Source organism: Rhinoderma darwinii, chromosome 1 (assembly GCF_050947455.1).
Source record: "Rhinoderma darwinii isolate aRhiDar2 chromosome 1, aRhiDar2.hap1, whole genome shotgun sequence".
In the NCBI taxonomy this organism is placed as follows: domain Eukaryota; kingdom Metazoa; phylum Chordata; class Amphibia; order Anura; family Rhinodermatidae; genus Rhinoderma; species Rhinoderma darwinii.
Genome location: NC_134687.1, coordinates 441,443,747 through 441,464,105, shown reverse-complemented (window position 1 = coordinate 441,464,105; position 20,359 = coordinate 441,443,747). Strand labels below are relative to the sequence as shown.

The 20,359-nt window shown below is 41.3% G+C and overlaps 1 protein-coding gene across 3 annotated transcripts in view; it reads left to right on the top strand.

The window, feature by feature from the left end:
• TTC28 (tetratricopeptide repeat domain 28) overlaps window positions 1-20,359 on the top strand; it is a 625,439-nt gene that overhangs the window by 53,143 nt on the left and 551,937 nt on the right. For all 3 annotated transcript variants that reach the window (XM_075830954.1, XM_075830961.1, XM_075830946.1), the window contains exon 2: window positions 13,759-14,037. In XM_075830954.1, coding sequence (XP_075687069.1) covers window positions 13,759-14,037 — 279 coding nt within the window. The remainder of the gene's footprint in view (window positions 1-13,758; window positions 14,038-20,359) is intronic.

Genomic DNA, 20,359 nt, shown 5'->3' with positions numbered 1-20,359 from the left:
AAGTGACATGCACTTCTTTTTCGCGGGCGTCACAGCCAATCCCATCAGTGGTTGGATACTCTTTGCTAGGCAAAGCGCAGGGATAGACACAAATATATTTAAAGCGCATTCCATTAGAAGCGCCGCTTCCTCCAGAGCAGTGGCTAAAGGAATTCCTTTGGATTCCATCCTTAGGGCAGCTAGATGGTCATCAGAGAGGATCTTCATTAAACACTACTGGAGACCCTCTGACATAGATCAGACAAGATTTATGAGAGCTACTACCAGGTGTGTGCTACTCTACCCAATAGCTGGTGCTAGGTGGCTGCCACCCAAAGAATAAAGCTCAGTTATCAGGAATCTATGATCTGCAAACTGTATTTGTTCTAGGGAATAGGCCAGCCACCTAGCAACTGCGCCCACCCTCCCAAACCAAAAATGTTATTTTCCTGGTAGTCTCTCTTAAGCAAGGCTAATTATGCGCTTTATTATAGGCGCTGCCAGGAATCAGAGGCAGACGTCTCTTCAAAATACTTCAGAGGCCAAGAAATTATGCCTTGAGGGACAGACAACTTTAGAACCTGGACTAGGAATTCCGTGTAAAAAAAAAAGAATAGTAAAACAGTAGATATATTATAGTTATGATAGAATAACTAGACACTTATGTTTGAAATATTTGACAGTTATTGAAGTTCAGTTTGAAGTATGATTCAGTTTACAGAGTACAATTTATTTTTCGTGTACGCATAATAGCATATGTTGTTTCTAGGGACGAGGTCTTTCTGAGGGAAATTCTGAGGTAATCACTACTACGAGGTAGCAGAGCGGACAGTTTTCGTTCCAATGGCAATTTCGATAGGCGGCCGCCAGCACCCAACCCAGTTGCTGTTGCTTGGTGGCTGGCCTATTCCCAAGAACAAACAGAGTTTGCAGATCATAGATTCCTGCAAACTGAGCTGCCTCAAAATTCTTTCAGGAATTTTGAGGCAGAGTTTTAATTGGCAGTGGTTTTTTCTACGTTTTTGTTTGCGTCGTTTTGCAGCATTTTTTCCCACGTCTGTTGAATCTAATGCAAAAAAATACCCTGCAAAAAACTCAAAACGAGCGCTGCAGGTTTTTTCTGCCTTTCATTGATTTCAATGGGAGGTCAGAGGTGGAAGATGATTGAAGAAAGAGCATGCCACTTTTTTTTCTGTGAGCGGCCAAACGCCACCCGTGAAAACAAAAACGCCTCTGCTTCCCATTTTAATCAATGGGGGGTGATTTGGGCAGTTTGCTGGCGCTGATTCCGAGTCGGTTTTCCACTGATCCTAAAGAATTCTTTTTGATTTTATGTAAATAAATATTAATCATTGTAAAGTAAAATGTAACCCCTTAACTGCCCATAGGCCTTTTCACGGCGGCCATTAATGATATGTATGACACAGCGCCGCTTTTTCACGGCACCGTGTTATAAGCCGGGAACGGTTGTCCCGTGTCGGTTAAAGCAGGTGCTGGGGGGTCTTAAGACAGCTGGGTCCCTGCTCTAACAACTGGGATTAGAGTAACCTCCGATTCCGCCTGTTTAACCCCTTAGATCGCTCCCTTTGTCACCCTGTCAGCACTTCCGCGACACAATCGCAGGGTGCCGATGGTTTCCATCGCAACCGGGAGCCTAACAAAGTCATCACACATCAGTGTATGCCTATTATGCCTGTTTACACTGACAGGCATAATACACTGCAATACAGAAGTATTTCAGTGTCTTATAAAAGGAATCAAATGATCGCATAGTAATGTCCCATAGTGGGACTAATAAGAAAGTAAAAAAAAAAAACATAAAGGTACTAATAAAAAATCCTAAGTAAAAAATTAAAAACCCACTTTTTCTCCTTACAACATGCTTTATTATAAAAAAATAAAAAAATAAAAAAAGCGATACACATAATTGGTATCGCCGCTTCCGTAACGGCCCGAACTTTGAAACTATTAAGCTATTTAATCCACACAGTGAGCACTGTAAAAACTAAAATAAAACACAATGCCAGAATTGCTGTTTTTTGTGGTGGTGGTGGTAGCAGTAGTAAAACATTAAAAAAAATATTAATTTGGTATCACTGTAATAAAGTTTTTTTTTTTTTTTATCACGCAGTAAACTGCGTCAATTCCGGCATCGCAAAGCCCCTAACATTACTGTCCATATATGGACGTCAGGGGCTCCTCCTGGAGCGGAATCCCTCCACGGCCAGAGTGTTGCTATCATTCTGGCGGGGGATTCTGCTCCTGGAGTTGCCCCTGGCGTCACTATTCATATATGGAAAGTGACATCAGGGTCTACTTCTGGAGCGGAATCCCTGGCCAGAGCATTGCCGACGCTGTGACCGGGGATTCTGCTCATAGATGGAGCCCCAGTGGCGCTATGTACAAGGGGGGGTGTTTTCTTCAGGGGGGTATGGCACTATCTACATGGTCACTGTGACACTAAATGGGCACCATCTACAGGGGACGCTGTGGCACTGTCTACATGGGCACTGTGTATAGTACTATCTACATGGGCACTGTGGCACTATCTATGTAGGCACTATGGCACTTTGTAGTATGTGTACACTGTGGCACTATCTACACGGGCACTGTGGTGTTTTCAGGGTTTGGGACAAAAAAAACCTGATAAATGATATCTGTCCATTTTTTTTAACGGCCATGAAAAACGGGTGACCGACGGCCATAAAAAAAACTAACAGACGGACTGTAAATGGATGAAAATTTGGATATACACGCACAATTGATCAGTTTTTAATGGCCATTTTTTTTCCACTGTATTTTTTTTATTTTTTATTAGGCACTATGGGGCATTATACTGTATTGTTGCACCTAAGGGAGCATTATACTATATGGGGGCAGCTATGAAGAATAATAATGTCAGGGGGCAGCTAAGGGGGCATTATACTGTATGGTGGCAGCTAAGGGGGCATTATACTGTATGGGGCATTATACTGTATGGGAAAATTTGTGTGGACATTATACTGTATGGGGGCATCTGTGTGTCATTATACTGTATGGGGCAGCTATGGGGAAATTATGCTGTATGGGGCAGCTATGGGGAAATTATGCTGTATGGGGCAGCTATGGGGTATTATACTGTATGGGGGAATTTGTGTGGGTATTATACAGTATGGGGGCATTTGTGTTGGCTTTATATTGTATGGGTGCATCTATGGGGGCATTATACTGTATGGGTGCAGCTATTGGGGCATTATACTGTGTGGGGGGAGCTTTTTGGCATTGTACTGTGTGGGAGGCCCTATAGGGTATTCTACTGTGTGGTGGGCAGCTACAGGGGCATTATACTGTGGGGAGGCTCTATGGATGCATGATACAGTGTGGGTTGAACCGGATGTGTATGGGTGGGGATTGGGCGAGGTTAGAGGCGTGGCTTAAAAGGAAAATAATTTGCCGCGCTACCGGCGCCACATCGGTTGTCCCCCTATGTGATACTTGAAAGTTGGGAGGTATGCCTTTACATAAGGATAAGCAATATCGAATGCTGAGATGCGCTAGGATATTCTGAGGGCAAGACGACAAAAAATGACCCTTTACGAAGGCTCGATATTCAGTATCGAGTATGAGCGCCATTCACAGAAATACACACACTTACACGCCTTGGCATGCCATCAATGAGGTTATTAATGGTTGTCTGAGAAATGTTATTCCACGCTGAATGCACTTTGGTCATGCAAATCATCAAGATTGGCTACTGACCTCTCCCTTTGCTGTTGCCGACCAATGACGTCCCAGATGTGCTTGATGGGAGACCACTCCGGAGACGCTGCAAGCCATGGTAGCCAATTTAGGCCACGCAGGCTGCTCACAGTAGCACGAGTATAATGCGGCCTGGCGTTGTCCTGTTGAAAAACGGCTTCTAGGACACTTTGGAGAAATGGCCGTACCACTGGTTCCACGACCAAATCAATGTAACGCTGAGCTGTTAGTGTACCTGAAATAAAGACTAGAGGAGTCCGGTATGACGTTCCCTTGTGAAGGCCTCTTCATGGCGTTGCCCACGTGGTCTCCAGACCAATCTCTGGCTATCATTGTGACCAAGACATAATAAGGACTCATCAGTAGAAAGGATAGACCTCCATTCCAGCCTCCATTGCCGTCTTGCTGTGCAACATGATAGACTAGCAGTGCCAGAGCAGTGGAATACACACACTATGGAACACCTGTAGCTGAACACCTGTAGCTGAACATCTGGCTCATAGCCCAATGTCGTGAAACATGATGGTTTCTCGCACTGGTTGCCGCCCTAGGCTTGGTATAACGGTTCTCACCGGTTTGTTTGTGGATCCTCTGTGTCGTCTGCGAGATGGTGCTTGTAACCCAGGGTAACGCTTGGCACAGCAGGTTTAGAGGCAGTCAGATGAATAGGCCAGAAGTCAGGACAGGCAGCAGACGTCGTTACAGGTATGGATCGCAATAGGTCAAGGCAGGCGGCAAGCAAGGATAGTACAAGATCAGGCAGAGGTCAAAACGGGAAATCCAGACAAAGGTAGAAGGCAAGGTAACAGGGAAACTGGGTACAGGGAAGCTCACAGGGATAACTTGGTTGAACAAGAAAGTATCTGAGGGAGGAGGATCCTTAAATAGGGAGTCTTAGGATTTTGGCACGCACTGGCCCTTTAAGAAGGGAAGAGTCAGCGCGTGCGCCCTCTAGTGGCTGCAGCTGCACATCGTGGATGACGGCCGTGGAGGGAGGTTAGACATGCAGTTACCTGACGACGCCCAGAGCCTGCAGAGCGTTCGGATCGAGTGAGTGGAGCTCGGGACGAGCATGAGGGAATGGAGGGTACGGGAACAGGAGTGGAGGCCGTGGAAGCAGCGGGGAACGGCGCGGTAGCCGTTACACTTGGGATGTGATGTCCAATTTCACTTGCAGTACAGAATGGATCACTACGTGCCATTCTTCCAATCAGATGATTCGTCAGTGTAGAGGTTCGCCTCTGCGCACCTTTTGCTATCATTCCTGTTCGTTGTTGTTCTCGCAACCTCCAGGACACGCAATGTTGAACAGTGCTGACATCTCGGCCTAGGTGCCTAGCAATCTGCCGGAATGATAAACCAAGGTCTCTCAGTTCAAGGATTCTGTCCCTCTGTTTGCGATAACTGGCACGTCGACGAACAGGAGGCATCACACAATCATTCCACACCACTAGGTCCGATTTTTAACTTTGCTTTCAATCTGGCATTTATGCCCCTCCCACATGCCACACATGGAGGCTAGGTGCTTATAAATGTGATCATTTGCAGATCTTAGCGACACCTGCTGCTTCCTCGATTTGCATTACCTTACGGCTTTTCAATGTTGAGGTGTGTATTGATTTGGACTTCAACTGTAGCTCAATAGTTAAAACCAATCAATAGCACTACAAAAAGTCTAGGTGTAGTCCTGGCCTAAACCCTGACAAAATCCACTAATCTTTCGCCGGCAATGCATGTGTATGGGGTTTTTTATACCCCATTCACTTATTTAGGTAATGATCCACGCGGAATAATGAGCGTGCTGCAGATTTTGAAACCTATAAAAGGTTACATTTTACGGCGGATTCTGCGTTGAAAAGCCATGAATTATCTCCAGTAAATTAAAATGGAGCTAACCCACGTGCAGATCCGCAGGCCAATCCGATGCAGAAATCAAAGTGCCAGCCATGGATTTCCGCTGCGGATTTCCATGTGAATATAACCTACGGTGTTTTTTTGGGTTCCAAACGTATACTTCCAGCTGTATATAAAAGTGTGGTGCGCATTAAGTTCAACAAGCGTTATGCCTCTTCTACTTTAAGCGTTGAGATTTCCACACCACCAATCTATGTTAAAACAGCATAATTTCAATCAAATGTCCGCACAAAACAAAAATTCACTTCAGTCATTTTAAATCGAGATTATGTTATTAAAAAGGGATTATATAAGTAAACCTGTGGTGAATTATTTGGTCCTTGGAAAGTTTATACCTGGCAAACATACTCTTCTGGGTGACTTTTCTGTTTGCAGGAGAGATGCATTAGTAAGTTGCGCATTTTTCTTTTAGCCTTAGCTTTGTGTAATTATTGCCATAGTTTGTATGCCTTCTCAGTCAGCAGCACCTGTCTTCCCTTAATTATTGTTAGCAGTATACTTTGAGGCTCTACTATCCCCCTCCGGGGGTGTAGCGATAGAACTTGCAGAGGTAGCATTCACACCCAGGTCCTGGTGCCTGAGGGCCCTCTGCCAAATAAGTAGACGTCAGTATTATAAATGACACATTGTAGGTGAGGGACCTTGTTACAAATTTTGCATTGTAGTCCAGGAGCTTCATGTTACACCTCTGTCCACCTCCTAATGTTCTGCATTCAGAACTTTTTATACTTTCTAATTAGATTTAAAAAAATGCTGTAGTCAGGTAGCCTAGCCAGGGCACAGCCCACCCCTAATCGAGAGCACATATACTAGAATTATCTAATGAAGTTCAATTGATTGTTTCGGCCAATTTTTGCAGCTATTTTTGTCAATTGAACTTCATTAGATAATTCCAGTATATGTGCCTTCGTATAGTGGTGGGCTGTGCCCTGGCTCGGACTTTAGTGTGGGTCACTTTATTGTGCCTTAACTTTTTAATATATCCTTGGTGGTGCTATTATTATAGGGGTTCCATTGCTGGTGAGTATTTTCAGACCCCACTATGTGAGGTCCCACCAATTTGGCCCCCTATGTTCAGCTGAGAGAATCCACCTTTTTGTGAACTATAATTTGCAGTCACTTTGCACTTTGGTTAATTATATGAGGCTCTTTACACACAAAGTAACCATCTATTTACTTTTAATGTATGGCACATTGTAATAACTGCTGGTATAATATCCCTTTGCTGAGTGTGTTTCCACATCAACTTATTTTGCCTCCCTGCACCTATTTATTACATTATAGGTTAGTTTTATTTTTATTCACATATTTTATATATATATATATATATATATATGTCTGCTCTTTTGGGCATTTTGCCCTTTTCCAAGATGGCGTCCGCTTCTGTGTATTCAAGTACGCATGCGCTGTGACGCGCTTTCGGTCCTCTATCCTGACATGCGCAGTGGCATCGGTGAGACGTCGGAGTCCATGAGGATTATGTCCACTGTGTCCTTAGTCTATAATTGTTTATTATCAACACACACACCTGTGTGAGTGACTAATTTTGGCCATTTTTAACATTTATATGTACATTTTTTTTCTGTAATTAGTCCTCTAATTAGATATGTTGTCACGTTTTCCATATTATGGTCGATAAGTTATATATTTTTACTGTATATATTATGTATTTTTAAACAAATAATTTTGTAATTGTTTATGACTCAATATACCTATCATTGTTTGTCTTTTTACATGCTTGAGAATGATCCTGTTACACTGAAACGTTGCATTGGGTTAATAAAGCTCACATCTATTTTGGAAGTGCTGCCTCGCCTCTCTTCTTTTTGTGCCTAGTTTCAAATGACCGAGACAGGGCATCGGCCTTAATGTTTTTGTTCGTAGGGCGGAAGTGAATACGAAATCGAAATCTGTCCATGTGACTTGACGAAGGTTCAGTCGCTGTGCAGACTGCAGATATGTAAGATTTTTGTGATCGGTGTAGATGATGAAGGGATGAGCAGACCCCTCTAGCAGGTGTCTCCATTCTTCCAAGGCTAACTTGACAGCGAGTAATTCTCAAATTAGCTGCTGGCAGCTCCCTTTGCAATTGCCGACCAATGATATCCCAGATAGGAGATAAGTCCGGAGACGCTGCAGGCGATGGTAGCACATTTAGGTCACGCAGACTGCTCATAGTAGCACGATCAACCTGCGGCCTGGCATTGTCCTGTTGAAAAACGGCTTCTGGGACACCTAGGCGAAATGGCCGTACCACTGGTTCCACAACCAAATCAATGTAACGCTGAGCTATTCGTATACCTGAAATGAAGACAAGAGTGGTCCTGCTACCTTACATTATGCCACCCTGGTGTGACGTTCCCTTGTGAAAGCCTCTTCATTGCGTTGCCCACGTGGTCTCCAGACCATTCTCCGGCTATCATTGTGTCCGAGACAAAAGCTGGACTCATTGCTGAAGAGGATAGACCCCCATTCCAGCCTCCATCACCGTCTTTCTGTGCACCATGATAGTCCTTGAGAGTGGTGGCGTGTGGTCAATTGAATATCTGTAGCTGGACATCTGGCTCGTAGCCTAAATTCAAGAAAATGCCTTCTGATGGTTTGTCACTGTCACTGGTTGCCGCCCTAGGCTTGGGATGTGACATCCAATTTGACTTGCAGTACAGAATGGATCACTACACACCATTTTTCTATCAGATGATCCGTCCATGCAGAGGTTTGCCTCTGCACACCTTTTTCTGTCATTCCTGTTCGTTGTTGTACACCCAACCTTTGGGACACTCAATGTTGAATAGTGCTGAAATCACGGCATAGAGATCTGACAGAGTTATAAACCAAGGTCACTCAGTTCAAAGATTTTGTCCCTCTGTTTGCGACAAGCGGCGATAACTGGCACGTCAATGAACAGGAGGCATCGCACAATCATCCCACACCACTTGGTCTAATTTTTTAACCAGTTCATGACCGGGCTATTTTCAGCCTTCAGGATCAGACACTGTTTAGCCCTTTTTAACACGTGTTAGTTAAATGGCTATAACTTTTTTATTTGTTGGGCTATGATTTTTGCGATGTTTTTTCTGTAGACAATGCAGGTTTATTTTTTTATCGTTTTTATACATACCCTTTTTTCTATTTTAGAGTTTTTGTTCTTAAAGTTTGAAAATAAAATTTTTACTTTTCAGCTATTTTTTTTTTTTGATACGAACATAGTTTTACCCTAAAATAGACCTTTTATTTGTGATCGTCATGGTCTACGGTAAATTTTTATATATTACATGTCTATATTAGATTAATTGGGTCAGCGCTAGCGTTACAACAATGATTGGTGGGGGACGTTTTTTTTTGGGGGTGGTATTTTGTGTATTTATGATTAATTTTTTGTTGCACTTTACATTACTATTGTCTGTCCCTCAAAGGTTAAGAAAGACCTTTGGGGAACTCTATATATTTTTTTTTCTTTCTTTTACACCATGCTTTTCCACTATAGCTGGAGCTGCACAGCAGCTCCTGTTACAGGGGAATTCAGCCCTCTCATAGTGACGATTGTCACTAATAGGGCTGTGCTGGGTCTAGTAAGACCCAGCAGCAGTCTGTCACTAACTGCACCCGGCGATCATGTGACCAGTCACATGAACACCGGGACCAATAGAGACAGCAGCGCGGCCTCTGCCTCTATTCCTATACACAGCGTTCATTGAGCGAAAGCTGCTTCTATCCTCTCCTCAGGGTCCCCGGCAGTCACTGACAGCCGGAGACCCAACATTCAGCTGCCCGATCGGGCAGCAAGTTAAAACCCGAGCCGTAAAAAGTCTATGGCGCGGGTTTTTTAAAAATGTGATCATTTGCAGATCTTAGTGACGCCTGCTACTTCCTCAATTTGCATAACTTTATGGTTTGCCTGTTTGATGTTGCAATTTCAATGTTGTTCAATGTCTAACTATTATTTGTTATGTTTTTATGAAGTGCCATCATATTCCAAAATTCTTTACAGTAAAAAAATCAATGCTAAAAAATGCAATCCAGTACAAATACAGTTGCAAAACAAAAATGTGTAAGGGTAATTATATAGTTTAATGAAAGCTGTATCATCATTAATAAAACAATGATATCATTAGATTTCACATGTCATGGTCAATTAGCAGTATTTGCCACTATTCTTTCTCAGATGAGCTCAAGGTGGACAGAAACTTATTTTGACTGCGAGTATACAGCCTAAATGGAAAGGTAAGCATGCCTCCCAACCGTCCCGGGTCCAGCAGAACAGTCTTGAATTCTGGTAGATGTCCCAATGTCCCATCCTCAGGACATAGATACAGTTGAATTCAATAGTGGAGCAGGGAGATGTGAGCTCCCTCCTCCACCATTCACAGTTTGATGCCTGCTGTGAGCATCTTGGTACAGTTCGGCGCGAAGCAGTGACGTCATCATGCCTACCTGTGCCAAGTGATAGACCAGAGGAAACCTGCAGAGGGTTCTCAACCATTTGTCGTGTGGGAACTATGAGGGCATTATACTGTGTGGAGTGGAAATATGGGATCATTATAGTGTGGGGGCACTATGATGGCAGGATACTTTATAGGGGCACTTTGGTGGCATGATACTCTGTGGGACCACTACTGGGTCATAATATTGTGTGGGGGCACAATGGGAACTAGGTGTGTATGAACATGGATTGCGCGGGGATTTAGCGGGGTTAGAGGCTGCGGCGCTATTTGTGCGGCACATAGCTTCTTCCTCTTTATAATCATTGAAAGTGATGATTGCACTTGGCCCAATATTGGGTGGAGGTACTGCAGTAACTTGAGCAGTTTTTTCCTTATTTGCATGTTGGGACATTTTAACATAGGGGATAAACATGCAGATAACTATAGTGTTCCTTTTCTGTTATTTAACAGAAATTCTTTCAGCATTTCTTAAATATTTACTGCCATTTTTAGCCAAGAATCGCTTTATACATATCTATCTATCTATCTATCTATCTATCTATCTATCTGTCTGTCTGTCTGTCTGTCTGTCTGTCTGTCTGTCTGTCTGTCTGTCTGTCTGTCTGTCTATCTATCTATCTATCTATCTATCTATCTATCTATCTATCTATCTATCTATCTATCTATCTATCTATCTATCTATCTATCTATATCTATCTATCTATCTATCTATCTAAAGAAGAAAAAAAAATATTTTAAACCTTGCTATTCTACATTCCAGTGAAATTTTGGCATGCCTAAATGTCTTGTTTTGCTTGCTCTTCGTAAAAGCCTACTATTTTGGGGTTATATTTAAAGTTAAGTAGTAGTTTTGTCTAACCAGTGATGACATACACCTTTTGGTATTCTGCCTGTTTCCTAATGAAAGCACTGTTTTTAATTTTGTGCCCTCCTTTGCAAAAGCTAACTGTAAAATTATTAACTATTACCATTGCTCTACTGTGGATACATGCAGGGGTGGACATACCATTGGTGCAACCTGTGTAGCTGCACAGGGGCCCAGTAGATAAGGGACCCACTGTCCTCTTATAGCAACCATCTTCTGTCTATTAGTTTGCATGTAAATGCCTGAGATAATGAATTTTATGGCTAACAATTACTGATGGATTGTTAGAGTCGTAATGATGAGATATTGGAGAGCAAGTGGCCCATATACTGTTCTTGCACAGGGGCCCTCAGCTGTCTGTATCCCTCACTGGATACATGCATTTTCTTTTATCTGTTGTTCTAGATGTTATACAATTGTACTGAGATAGAACAGTTATTTTAATATGCAGAAAAAAATATTATTTTGTCATCATTATCATAGTTTTATAATTAAACCCAAAGAACATTCAAGTGAGATAAACTATATTATATTCAACCTGTCTTATGCTTTGGTCTAGTTTATATGCGTATTATAGAGGTTTTGCCATGAGGGACGTTTATGACGTATCCACAGGATATGTCCTAAATATCAGATTGATGTGGGTCACACCTCTGAGGCAGTGATAGCAAAAAAAAGGTAGAACAGGGATTAGGGGGGTGCCGTTCTAGAGATAGGTGCAGGTCCCAGAGGTGGGACCTGTATCTATCTGACATTTATGACATATCCTGTGGGTATGTCATAAAGGTCCCTCGTTGGAAAACCCCTTTAAAATAAGGTACGGTAACACTAGTGAAGGGCAGAACTCTTTAAATCAGAATGGTTATAATGCTGGATCCGCTAGCTATGGTATTTGTACAGGAGGACTAGTGGCATAAATTAAGTTGTCGGTCATAGAATCAGTGACAAAAACTGAGCCTGCGATTTTGACCTTCTGGGACCCATATTTCAAGGTCCAAATCTTAGGCCCAAATTGATCAAAAGAGATGTCATTTTAGCCAATTTGTACGTTAAAGCTAGACATATTATTGACATATGTTGCAACAAATTTATGACTTTATATGCCCCTTTGATAAATCTGTCACAACATACGTTATTGCCAATGGGGGGAATTTTTTAAGCTCTCGATGCAATTCGCATAAAAACTTTAGCGACTTTTCTATGTTTTCATGAACTTTTTAAAAAAGTGGCGGAGCTTAGTGGGACGAGGCAGGGCCACCATGTCCCAAAAAATGTATGTCCAAAAACTAAAGTAAATTATAGCGCAAGTCTTTTCCAACTTATAAGGATTTTCTATTGCACAGATGGCCAGAGATGCACCTAATTTATTAAGAGGCATGTGTCACTTCATAAATTAGGCCTCCATTATCTTTCACACTGGCTAACATTTCTCCACTTTTTCTACACCATGGTCTGTAAGGGTATGTTCACATGTGCACGTCCGTTACGGCCGAAATTACGGGGCTGTTTTCAGGAGAAAACAGCCCCGTCATTTCAGGCGTAACGGCATGTGCAGGCGCTGGAACGCCGCGTCCATTACGGACGTAATTGGCGCTGCTTTTCATTGGAGTCAATGAATAACTGCCCCAATTACGTCCCAAGAAGTGACAGGACACTTCTTTGGCGCGGGCGTCTATTTACGCGCCGTCTTTTGACAGCGACGCGTAAATATACGCCTCGTGTGAACAGACAAACGTCAGCCCATTGCTTTCAGTGGGCAGATGTTTGTCAACGCATTCAAGCCGTAATTTCGGACGTAATTCCAGGCGTAAAACACCCGAATTACGTCCGTAATTTGGCCGTGTGAACATATCCTTACTCTCATTTCCGACTTTTTGTGCGACTCTGAGTCGCATTTTATAAATGTGTCTAAATTCAGATCAAGTAGTAAGCCACACCCACTTTCCTTTCTATTTTTACTGACATATAAATTCTGGTGCAAATGGTTAATAAACAGCAGATTAGACACTATTTTGGAGTAAAATGCGCCAAAAAAGTGCAAATAAATTGATAATGCGGGCCTTAGTTTTTTGGCACTTGTGATATCAGTATAACTGTTAGGGTTAAGATTCCTACCACTACTCAATTTAAAAAATAATTAGGGCATGAATGGAAAAAACAGATTAGAATTAATTTCATCTGTGACATCTGTTGTCCCACTGTTGCACTTATATGGATGGGACAATTGTCCTCTTTTGCACTGGAGAACAAAACAATGCATGACTTTCTGACCACCATGAATTACATACATTACAACGATGGACAACATTGGAGGCTTTTGGAGACATTTTAGAACAAAATATTGTCACATTCATATTGATAGGATAGACATGGATATTCATTTTTGGATATCTTGTGGTTACAAAATACGAACAGACCCTAAATTACCACCCAAAACATTTCCCATACACTGAACGACCAACACATAGGCACAGTGTGCCTCATAGCAACCAATTAGAGTCCAGCTTATATTTTTTCATCTAGCTGTAAAAATGAAAGACAGATTCTGAATGGTTGTTATGAGGCCCAGTGTCCATATTATATCACTGAGCTAAGGACTATGAAGTGTTGTCATAAGGACAGACAGCGAAGCTGGTTTTTATTGCCGGTCTATAGCAACCAATTAGATAACTGTATTTTCTACCCTACTCTGCACTTTTACACTTTTTCTCCGTCCTTTTTTGCTAAATACTGTCATTGTCTTATTAATTGCATTGTATAGATGTTTAGTTTTTGCTGTTATTCATTCTTCTTTTTGTATCCTTTTTGTTACTACAGTCATCGGCCATTGCTTTGAAAGCGTTTGGCGGAAAAGTGGTTGAAAGCTCAATTATCAGTAAAGAAGAGTTTATTGAGAAAGTTCGCCAGAGCAATGATGCTTGTAAGAATGGAGACTTTAAGTTGGCTATCGAGCTGTACAGTGAGGCACTGCAGGTTGATCCACAGAACTGTATACTGTATAGTAACAGGTCAGCCGCTTACCTTAAAACTACGCAGTATGAAAAAGCTTTGGATGATGCTATTAAAGCGCGACTGCTAAATCCTAAATGGCCAAAGGTATGACTTTTGCATTTTTCAGATGTAAATGCTTTTGTATACTTTAAAATGTGTACATATCTGAAAGAATTTTAAGGTTTTACTATAATCATTTACTACTACACTTTTTTTTGAAAGTTTGAAAATGTCATAATATAGTCATAAAGCAAATTTAGATAGATATAGAAAATATATTTTTAATATTACATCTCTTTACATTCAGTGACAAAACAACATTTGAGTTATGTAACAGATACAACAGGCCATGTAACATGATTGGCGGCATTTTGCTGTGTGATGTCCACTTCTGCTCTAAATTATGTGCTCCTTTCAATCAAATGACATCACTTCTGGTCTCCGTGAACACAGAGACTAATCTCTTAACAGACCCAACTAGCGTGGTCACAGACAATTCCAATAAGGGTCTGGGAGAGAACAGGATAGGAAGGCTCCACCTGTGATCCTACAAGCAGGTTTTCAGATGTGTATAAATATACTCCTTGTAATAATCGTGAATGTGGGTTCTATTTGCAATATCATAAGATTTTCTTACCAGAAATTAGCATCATCCATCACTATAAAGCCTACACACATTTTTCTCGTAATTTAAACTGCATGAAAACAAATGCTTCTAAAAACGCCAGCGTTATTAAAATGTAACACGCATTTTTAATCATGTTTTTAGTGGCTCTTTTGATGGTGTTTTTAATTTCGTGTCCTTTTGTACTTGCTTTATTTTGGCGTGTTTAACCCCTTAACGCTCCATGACCTACTATTCGGTCACACTAACTAGAACGTTCGCGCTCCGTGACCTAAGAGCAGGTCATGGGACTAACCGCCCTTTCACCCCCCCTCCCGGCACTTTTATGGGCTGTGACAACTGCTTTCTCATACAACAGTTGCCACAGCTCCTTCAGCGGGGACCGATCGCGGTGTCCACACCGAATAACCCCTTATAAGCCGCGTTCAATAGCGATCACGGCTTCTTAGGGGTTAAAGAACCATTGCCGTCCTGCGACATTATCGAGGGCGGCGATGGTTGCTACGGCACCCACTATGCTTGCTAATGCACTGTAGTGTAGTGTTTTAGGATTGCGATCAGGGCCTCCTGCCCTCAAGTCCCCTACTGGGACAAAGTAAAAAAGTAAAAATAAGTTGTATAAAAATAAAAAAATTAAAGTTTTAAAAAGTAATAATAGTAGAAATCCCCCTTTTCCCTTAGCAGTCCCTTTTTATAAAAAATATAAATAAACTATGCATAATTGGTATCGCCGCGTCCGTAACAACCTGAACTACAAAATTATTTTGTTATTTATCCTGCACGGTGAACGCCATAAAAAAATAATAATGATAAACCATACCAGAATCACAATTTTTTAGTCACTTCACCTTCCAAAAAATGGAATAAAAAGAGATCAAAAAGTCGCATGTATCTAAAAATGTACTAATCTAAACTACAGTTTGTTACGCAAAAATCAAGCCCTCACTCTTCAGCTTTGAAGATCATTCTTCTGCCGAACTGGCAAGGGGGCGTGTCTCTGCTACGGACAGTGTAAGCGCTCCCCAGTTCTTTTAACACTGTCCGTAGCAGTGACACGCCACCTTGTATAAGACTGATCTCTCACAAGTTCGGCAGAAGACTGTTCTTCAAAGATGAAGAGTGAGAGAGCGTGTGCACGTGCGCGCACACTCTCTCTCCTCGCTTTTGCTGTAACACTGTCCATATCTGATTGGACAGTGTCACAGCCATAGTAACACGCCCCCTTGACAGTACACGCCCCTTGACTATTCAGGGGGTTATTTAAATATCGGGCGCCAAATATAATGGCACCGATATCTAAATATCGGAGGGAGGTAGAAAAAAAATGTGCCCCAGAGTTTGTGCAGCCCTCCCCATTACATGCTGCACAGGTATGGGGAGGTGAAAGGTTCTCTTTAACTAGGTTGCGTCCTTAAGGGGTTAAAGACCTATATAGAAGCCTATGGGGAGAACGCCTGAAAAAAACACCATACCAAGAGCATTCAGCATTTGGAAAGTAACGCCACTGTCCACACAATTGCTTATAAAATGCCACAAACCAAAATGCAGTACGTAGTGCATTTTATACTTCAGTATAGACTTTAATGTAACATCTGGCCGCAGTAAAAACACAGTTAAACACACAGTTAAACGTTATTAAAATCCCCATGAAAATCGTACAAAAACGCAGCAAACTGCTGTGTGTGAATCCATCCTTACAGAAGCAGAGAAAGGTTGCTTGAACATTATTACGTGTAATTGACAAATGTTTCACACATCATTTTTCTTTCTTTGGCTTTTGTCTGGATCAATATGACTTGAAGAGTGTAAGCCAATTTTATCTTAGCATAGCTTGAGTCTAATAGGTTATAATCTTCTGTACAATGGATGCATAATGAGTGAGCAATTGTCTCATACAACTCATGTATTGAAATTATTTGACATGATTTTCTTTGTAGCTTTCTTTTTAGCACTTTAATAGGTCTATTTGAGCTAAATGTATATCCTTTATCAAATATGCTTAGAGGAATACAATACAAGCTGCAACCAACGTTGTAAAAATGGCAAGCACTTCCTCCTTGCGTGGTGTCCTCCAGGTCCTGGTATGTCTTCCCTGCCTTCACATATTCCTTTCCATACTCTAAATGAATGTTCGTTGGCTTTCTAGGAAATTGCAGCGTGTGAGTTTATCCGAGGCAGGGAAATTAGATTGTAAGCTCCAAGTGCCAATATGAATGCACCAGTGACTCTATATAAATAAATGTTGATTGTTTGATGCTGTAGATATCTGGCTTTTTTGTTACACCTCAGAGTCATCATTAGATTATTTCATGTAAAATCTCCATCTCTTCTAGCTCATTTTAATATCCGGTCCAGGAGAATCAAATCTAGAAATTTCCCAATTTGCATCTAATCTATCGGAGCACCAGGGAGTTAATGTACAACTCTGAATATTGTGCTGAAGCTGCATCGGGCTGTACAGTTGTACATTGTTGTCTTCTATGAGTCATATTTACTATTACAAATTGAATAAACATCAGTCCAGTTACACAGAAAGTCTGATAATCTAACAATTGATGGGTTTTTAGGGAAAGATTATTGAAACTGTACTGTAACGGTTTCTAGAGCTGTGCAGAATGCTGTACCAGGGCCCATCACCTAGCCAGCTGCCATCATATGAAATAATATCATACTGTATCCAATCTATCATATATATATATATATATATATATATATATAAAACTGTTTGTTATTTATGCACGGCCAAAAGACTGGACCAATCTGCACCAAATTTGGCACATAAATAAATCGGGCGCTTTTGAAGGTTTTACACCGGGTTTCAGCACTCTAGGCCTTTCCTTTCTCTACATATTCTCAAAAAATTGCAATACAAAAGCAAATATGGCACCACTGGCTTCCACATCAAGGGTCCTCCTCCATATCACATCAGATGACCCATATTAGCCAATAGAAGCTCACAGGTTCTTCATTCGTAGCCTCACTAACATACAGTTAAACACCAGGTTCCCATAACAACCACGTTATTTTGGTTTTAGACCGGGTTTCCATAACAATCCAGCCATCTTTCTTTACTCGCCATGAACGGACTGTACATATAATACACCATACCTATACTGGATTTCAGCATTCTCGTAAACTGAACCCCTTTCCAAAAAGGAACCCTGCACTTGGACACCAGACTCCTGCAGCAAAGCACATGGCTGCTGCCCGATATGCTGAAACCTCTCAACAGATCCAAGAACGTGGATTTCAGCATTCTAATAAATTGAACCCCTTTCAGACCATTAATGCCTCCGAAAAGGAACCCTGCACTTGGACATGTTTGCTTCATATCAGTAGGAAACAAAGTTTTTAACCACACACACAAACAACAAACAAATAGACCCGTGCAAAGCCGGATATCTCTGCTAGTCAACTATATAAAACAAAGTATACATTGATATGGTAATGTAGCGCCATAGAGTTCAATTGGATAATTATTACCATAAATCTAATTGTGCAGCTGCACCTGTGTTCCCCTACATAACAGGGTGTCTGCAGACCCTTCAGCTAGAGATCAGCTGTGTGGGCAAACGCTATAATCTTTATAGCTACACCACTGGATGTTTTATATGGTCATTATGCAGATTGTATATGACAATGCTGGCAATTCTGCCTGCTGCTTGGGTAAGTTACAGAGATGTTCTGTACTTCTAAGCAGTAACGATAGACTATATGAATACTATACAAATATTGCATCGGTCAGCTAATTTTTGCCTTTAGTCTTCCCTGCTAGATCTACCTAGTTAGTGTTTTTACGGCCGCCACCAACAGGCTTTATTCCGATGCAATAGCATTTTCACGACGCTGCATCTGAATAAATAAATAGAGCAGGTAGTCGTTAAATCTGCCTTCTCTCAGCTAACAGAGGTAGCTGAGGGCTGGGAGCATCCCAGCTCTAACGAGTGAGATCGATATCGGTATCGATCTCACCCGTTTAACCCCTCAGATGTGGTGCTCCATACGAGCGCCGCATCTGAGTGGTTTTAAAGAGAGGGAGCTCCCTCTCTCACCCCACCGGCATCTTGCGTGCGCAGAATGTCTTTGGTTTCTATGGCAGCCGGGGGGCCTAATAAAGGTCCCCAGGTCTGCCACTAGTTATGCCTGCTAGGCCATGCCAGAGGCATGGCCTAGCAGATGCCTGTCCGTTTTACACGTACAGGCAGTAATACACTGCAATACAGAAGTATTGCAATGTACTATAAAAGCGATCGGAGGATCGCATAGTGAAGTCCCCTAGTGGGACTAGTAAAATAGTAAAAAAAAAGTTGAATAAAGTTAATAAAAAAAAATAAGTGTAAAAAAAATGACCCCAACTATAAAGTTATTACATTATTTAACCCACACGGTGAACGTCGTAAAAAACCATGCAAAAATTGCTGTTTTCTGTGAATCCTGCCTTAAAAAAAAATGTGATAAAAAGTGATCAAAATGTCGCATCTACTCCAAAATGGTACCACTAAAAAGAACAAGTTGTCCCGCAAAAAGAAACCCTCATACAACTGCATAGGCGGAAAAATAAAAGTTATGGCTCCTGAAATATGGAGACACAAAAACAAATACTTTTGAAAAAAAAGTGTTTTTACTGTGTAAAAGTAATAAAACATACTATATAAATTTGGTATCGTTGCAATCATTACAACCCGCTGAATAGAGTTATTGTGTTATTGATACCACACGGTAAACGTTGTAAATTTAGGATGCAAAAAAAGTGGCGAATTTTTTATTTTTTTTTTATCCCCCCCCCAAAAAAAGTTAATAAAAGTTAATCAATAAATTATATGTACCCCAAAATGGTGTTATTAAAAAATACAACTTGTCCCGCAAAAAACAAGACTTTATACGGTTATGTTGACGAAAAAATAAAAAAGTTCTAGCTCTTTGAATGAGACAATGGAAAAACTTAAAAAATAGCTTCGTCATTAAGGCCTAAAATAGGCTGGTCGTTAAGGGGTTAAAACTAAAATACTATTATTTTCATGTGGTATAATGAAATCTGGTTTAAAAAAATTGGATGATAATTGGTTTGTTTTTCACAGTAAAACCACTCAGAGCCATCAGTCCAAACATCCATTATCATCATCATCCAGTTTTGTTTTATTGCATGATAATGGATAGAAAGAGACTAATGTGGGAATGGTTCCCCTACTGGGTATTACTCTAGGTAATATTTTTAAATGCTTTATGTACTATTTTGTTGTTGTTTTCTATTCCTGAACCTTTTCTTTAGGCCGAATTCAGACGACTGTGGTATACGTCCATGTGATGGCCGTTAAAACAGCGGCTGTCACACGGACGCTTGTATTTCAATGGGGCCATTCAACGGACCGTGTGAGGGGTCCGTTGAAAAATAGAACATGTCCTATTTTGTTCAGTTTTCACAGATCCCTCGATAGACTCAAGTCTATGGTGATCTGTGAAAACGGGACCTGCACGGGGGCAACTCGGACATGAAAAACGGCCGTTTTTCACGTCCGAGTTTCCCCACGTTCGTCTGAATTCGGCCTTAGGCATCACAAGAGCTGGATTCTCCTTTGAGTATCATGTATCCTAGCTTTATTATTTTATTAATAAGATTTACACCAGTCTATAACAGTCGCAGTGCAGTCGAACTGCATGTGAACTTCTTTCTTTTTTCATCTGTTCTCTATGAATTGCCTATTATGTGTATGGATAAATCAGACCTATTGCACCATGTAACGGAAACCACAGAAAAACACCTGGAGAACAGAGGCACCTGACTTTTGGGTTATAAAAATATCA